This window comes from Pinus tabuliformis, chromosome 8 (assembly GCF_031772625.1).
Source record: "Pinus tabuliformis cultivar Carrire ecotype Pingquan chromosome 8, CPIR1, whole genome shotgun sequence".
NCBI classification, from domain to species: Eukaryota; Viridiplantae; Streptophyta; class Pinopsida; order Pinales; family Pinaceae; genus Pinus; species Pinus tabuliformis.
Genome location: NC_142294.1, coordinates 2,070,319,972 through 2,070,325,442, shown reverse-complemented (window position 1 = coordinate 2,070,325,442; position 5,471 = coordinate 2,070,319,972). Strand labels below are relative to the sequence as shown.

Genomic DNA, 5,471 nt, shown 5'->3' with positions numbered 1-5,471 from the left:
TTACGGGATGTCCCTGACATAAGTTGTATCATTCTCTCTAACCTGACCGAGTTTCCTTCTGACCGCTTGGTTTGCTTGCTGATCTGCCTCCTTATTATTATTCCTGAGAACGTGTTTGAAAGTCACTTCTCCTAGTGCTCTGATGTTCTCCATGATTCGGTTCTTGATATTGTTGAGGGCCAATTGCTTAAATTCTCTCCCTTTGATCATGGCTGCGATTATAATAGCTGAGTCCCCTAGGATAAGAAGGTTCTGGAGGCCGAGATTCCTTGAGATAAGAGAGCCCAGAAGTAGGCTATAGGCCTCTGCTTTGTTGTTGGACATTTGGCCTAACCCCCATTCAAAGGATACCATGAGTTTCCCCTGCGAGTCCTTTATGACCCCGCCAGCACCAGCTTGACCCGGGTTCTTCTTTGAGGCCCCATCGAAATACAAGACAGGCCTATTTTGGCTTCTTAACCATTTGCTAATTTCCTCCTCGGTGCCACGAAGCTTCCAGTCCTGACTGCCATTCTTTTCTCTGATACAAGTTCTTGGATTTGGTTTAAGATTGAATTTTCCCAGCCACTCCTTGAGCCTCTCATCCTCGACCTCCATGTCTTTCTGAGAAACCCCTTTTGCTTCAATAGACTCCGCAATGAGGGCAATAGATTTGGCCACAATGCCTGTGATGCTTGGCTTTTCATTATTGAAAATGCACTTATTTCTTGCAATCCAGATCTGCCAACTCAAGTTCGAAGGGATACTATTCCAAAGCCTGTTCACTATGGATTTGCCTTTTTTGGATTGAAAGAGTCTTTTGTCCCAATTTTTATGGAGGGTCGAAATCTGAGGGGGAAGGGCTTCTGAAGAGATTGTACCAGAGAGAAGATGCCAACAAGCTTTGGCAATCGGGCACTCAATGAAGAGATGGGTGATATTTTCTTCTGCTAACCTGCACATGCAACACATAGAAGGCCCCTGTATACCTCTCTTTCTGAGGTTCTCTGTAGTTAGGATTTTGCCATGAAGAAGAGTCCAATTGAATAGATTGACCTTGGGGAGGCATTCAGGATGCCAAGCAGCTTTGTACAGGGGCCAATTGTTTACCACTGAGATGTCCTGAAGGGCTTTGTAACCTTCTTTAACCGAGTAGTTACCTCCATTAGGGTCCCAAACGAACTTATCTTCTTTCCCTCTGTTGATGGGGGCTGAGCCACTGAGGGAGCACTTGAGCTCGTCCCAAAGCTTAGCTAAACCTGGGGAAGATTGAGAGGAGTCCAGCCTGCCCAACAATCGTGATCCCACAGGGAAATGTCGGAGAGAGATTTGAGATTAGACTCTGCCATCCACTGTTGGAGGGGATAAAGATGAAGAATTGAATCTCTGGCCTTTGACCCCATAATTCTATCTTTCCAGATACTTACTTCCCTGCCATTCCCAGGAGCTCTAGAGATAAAAGGTTTGCAAAGGGGGAGCGATTTCTTGATGAGATTCCAGGTTGGAGTACCTTGTCTATCTATGATATTTTCTGTTAGGATATTGCTATTTGGTCCGTTCAGATATTTCTTCTTTATAACGTTAGTCCACCAAGCTTCTTTTTCGTTAAGAATCCGCCAGATAAGTTTGAAACCCATTGCTAGATTTGCTAGCCTAGGAATCCTGATTCCTAGCCCACCTTTTTCCACTGGGAGGATCACTTTTTCCCACTTAACCAAACTGAACTTCTTAGTGTTCTGCTTGCCTCCTTGCCACAGAAAGCTTCGGATTATTAACTCCATGTGCTTATGGATACTGGCCGGAGCTAGAGCAATAGCAAACTGATAGATGGGGAGTGAGGCGAGAATGGACTTGATTAGAATCAATCTGCCTGCTAAGTTTAACTAGTGCACACCCCAACTTTGCAATTTGCCTCTGAGTTTTTCGATGATCTTAACCCAAATCACTGATTTGATTGTCTCTTTAGCCAGAGGAAGCCCCAGATACATGAAATGGGACCAATTTAACTGAGCTGGTATTTCCATGATGAGGGCTATACGTTGTATGATATGGTTAGGGACGTTCCAGGTGTATATCATACATTTGTTATTGTTGAGTTTGCCACCAGAATCTTGAAGGAAGAGGTCCAAGGCTTTTTTGAATCTCTTCGCCATTATGCAAGAGGCGCCTCCAATGAGAAGGGTGTCATCTGCAAACAGAGAGTGATTAATGCCTTTCGACCCTCTGACAATTTCTATCCCTATTATTTCTTTTTTCCTCCTCATGTTTTCCAGCTTCGAACTTAGAGCTTCCGCCATGAGAATATAAAGGAAGGGAGAGAGCGGGCACCCTTGTCTCAGGCCCCTTGAGCTTTTGAAAGCTTTACTGGGTCTTCCATTAATGAGGGGGGCTGTCCAGTTGCCTGAAATGCACTCCCGCACCCTGCTAATGAAGAGCTCGGATATACCAAGCTTTTTTAGAACGGCCTGAGGAAAGGAATGGTTGACCCTATCGAAAGCGTTTGCCATATCCAGTTTCATTATCATACCCTTTTCTTTTCTGTTGATACTGCTTTGAATAGCCTCTTGAATGAGTATTACATTGTCGGCTATTTGCCTCCTTGGGACAAAACCACCTTGGTTCTCAGAGATGAGAGAGGGGAGAATAGGTTTGAGTCTGTTGGCAAGGATCTTAGTTATGATCTTGTAGGACACATTACAGAGGGAGATAGGACGGAAGCGGTTAAAGGTGTGAGGATTGGGTTCTTTGGGGATTAGAGCTAAGAAGGAGGACTTCATTCCGCTGCCCATCTTGCCTTTTTGGAAGAAATTTCTTACTGCTCTAATATAGTCCTTTTTGATGGTGTCCCAATGTGTCTTGTAGAAATCTACCGTGAAACCATCAGGTCCCGGGGCCTTGTCTGAAGCCATGTTGCGGATTGTTTGCTCTATCTCTTCTACAGTGATCTCTTTGTCCAGCTCAGAGTTTTGGACATCAGAGATTTTGCTTTCCATCGTATCAATGATTTCCATGCCATCCCCGCCTTGCGGGTCCTCAGTGAGAAGGTCTTGGAAGTGAGCGGTCGCAGCCTCCATAATTTCCTTTTGCTCTTTTATTTCTGAACCATCCACTATAATTTTGTCAATATTGTTTCCAGCTCTCCTCATTTTCAAACTATTATGAAAGAAGGAAGTATTCCTGTCTCCCGACTTGAGCCATAGACACCTTGACTTTTGCCTTTGTTCCTCTTCCTCTTTTCTGTTCAAATTGTACAGTTTCTTTTGAAGTTCCATCTCCTTGATCTGCTCCTCTTCCGTGTCTTGTCTAGAATATTTCTCTTGGTTCCACTGCATTAACTTACCTTGGAGTTCTGATTTATTTCTATTCTCTTCTATTGCCTTGATTTTTGCCCACTGTTTTATGGCCGATCGAAGGATCTTTAGTTTGGATTCCCAGACGTAGTGTGGGGATCCTCTGATCTCTGTAGACCACTGCTCTTTTATCAGAGATCGGAATTCCTCCTGGTTATCCCAAACTTTGTTGTACCTGAATGGGAGCGGGCCCATATTTGTTCCTTTATCTAATTTTAGAGCCACAGGCTTGTGATCAGAGAAGTATCCTTGAATGATGAGGCTTTTGATACATGCAAATTTAGCAACTATTCGCTCTTGAACCAAGATGCGGTCCAATCTTTCTTTGATATTGTTGCGCCCTGCTCTCTTGTTAGACCAGGTAAAGCGCCCGTTCTGAGGTTGGAAGTCCACCAGATTATGGTTTAGAATGATTTCTTCAAGGGCGTCCCTTGAGGAATCTGCCAAGAAGGTTCCCCTAATCTTTTCTTCAGCGTTTCTTATTAGGTTCAGGTCCCCCCCTAGGAAAATGCTTCGGCCTTGCGTTTCCAAGAGGTCTTCCGCAATTGAATTCCAGCAAGCAGCTTTGTCACGGAAGTGAGGAGGGGCATAAACGTTGTAGATAGTATATTCTTCTGTCTTTGCTGTATTTTGGATGTCTGAACGGATCCACCAGCTGCTTTGCCTTTGGTTTAATAGATTCCATTTTCTTTTATCCCAGATGGTCCCTATACCACCTGAGGCGCCAGATGCGCTTACTGCTGTTACTTCATAGGTTTTGCTATTTTTTAGGTAGTTCTTGAAATCCTGCTCATTGATTTTGGTCTCCTGGAGGAGGAGGATGTCTGGATGTTCTGATTTGAGAAGATCGCGGACTGCATTAACCTTGAGGGAGGAGCCCATCCCCCTACAGTTCCAAGAGACCAGATTCATCACTTACTTGTCTTAGTGTGGGAACCTCCTTTCTCTTTCCCTTTCTCTCCACTTCCTTTCGTCTTGTCCAGATAGGTGTCCATTGGTTGCTGAATCCCTGTGGTCATTTCTTTTGCTGCAGTCTCGTCCCTAATCTCCTTATTGGATTTCCTTCCGACTTTTCTTGGGGGTTCTACAGATGAGTTACTTTCCTTAGACTTGTTCCTGGTTAAGATTCTCTCTACTGTGGGGGGAGGGGAGGTAGGCGGGGGGGAGGCGGGGACAACAGGGGGAGCTCTCGGGGATGGGGGAGGGGAAGGAGGATCTACCTCGGATAGGGTTTCGAATTGGTAAGAAGATGAAGGAATGGTCGGGCCAGACTGAGAAGGGGGAGGGGGGGCGACTATAGGGTTCTTGGGGTTTCCGTGAGGGGGATTGGGCTTCTTCTTTTTTATTGTTTCCCAGACTTCCTCTGTTGCATCAGGGTTAGATTCGGAAATCTTAGAATTTACTTTGCTACATCTATTAGCGAAATGCCCATACTCGTGACATACCTTGCATTTGAATGGCAGCTGTTCGTAGTCCACTTGTTGGATGTGTGTCCATTGATCTACTTTGAGTTTGATAGCTTCTGGCAGTCCCTTTCCCAGATCCACTTCTACGCATATTCTTGCGCATGCATGCATGTTCTCCTTCGGCTCCGATCTGTCTATGTACTTCCCCACTGCGTTTCCTATTGCTTTCACTGACTCATCTCCCCAACAGTGAAGGGGCAGATGCGGGAGCCGGACCCAAACGGGAACTGCATTGGGGACGTCCATCTCCGGGTCGAAGTCGAGGGTCCATCTATTCAGATAGAGGCCTCTTGTGTCCATGAAGTATGGACCATTCCTGAAGATTAGGTTTCGGTCTTCCACTGTTTCGAAGAGAAAGGTGAAGAACCCTCTTCCACAGAAACGAATCGCGATCTTGCCTTGGACCATCGAGTTCCAGTTTCTTTCCACCCATCGCTGAACGGTGCGAGGGGAGGGCCATAAGCCCGTGAACTGACCGACTAGACCTCTGTCGGCTAAGACCACAGCCGCTCTCCTAGGAAGGGCAGGAGGGAGCGGGACTTCCGGGATCTCGTCCAGCTTTTTGATGAAACGAGAAGTAGCGGGCCTGATCCTATCCGAAGAGATTTCCTGGGTGAGGGATGCAAAAGATTTCATCAACTCATCCGGATCCAGACCTGAAGGGCCCAAGGCCGCC

The 5,471-nt window shown here is 45.9% G+C and overlaps 1 protein-coding gene across 1 annotated transcript; it reads right to left on the bottom strand.

Annotated features, from left to right (window-relative positions):
* LOC149244783 (uncharacterized) lies at window positions 1-597 on the bottom strand. Its single transcript, XM_089371639.1, has one exon. It carries the CDS (start codon window positions 595-597, stop codon window positions 1-3), a length of 597 nt encoding a protein of 198 aa, XP_089227765.1.
* Between the last annotated feature and the right edge of the window lie 4,874 nt (window positions 598-5,471).

Bases quoted from the DNA above. Each gene is read 5' to 3' on its own strand.
- LOC149244783 (XM_089371639.1), bottom strand. From the start codon at position 597: ATGGAGGTCGAGGATGAGAGGCTCAAGGAGTGGCTGGGAAAATTCAAT.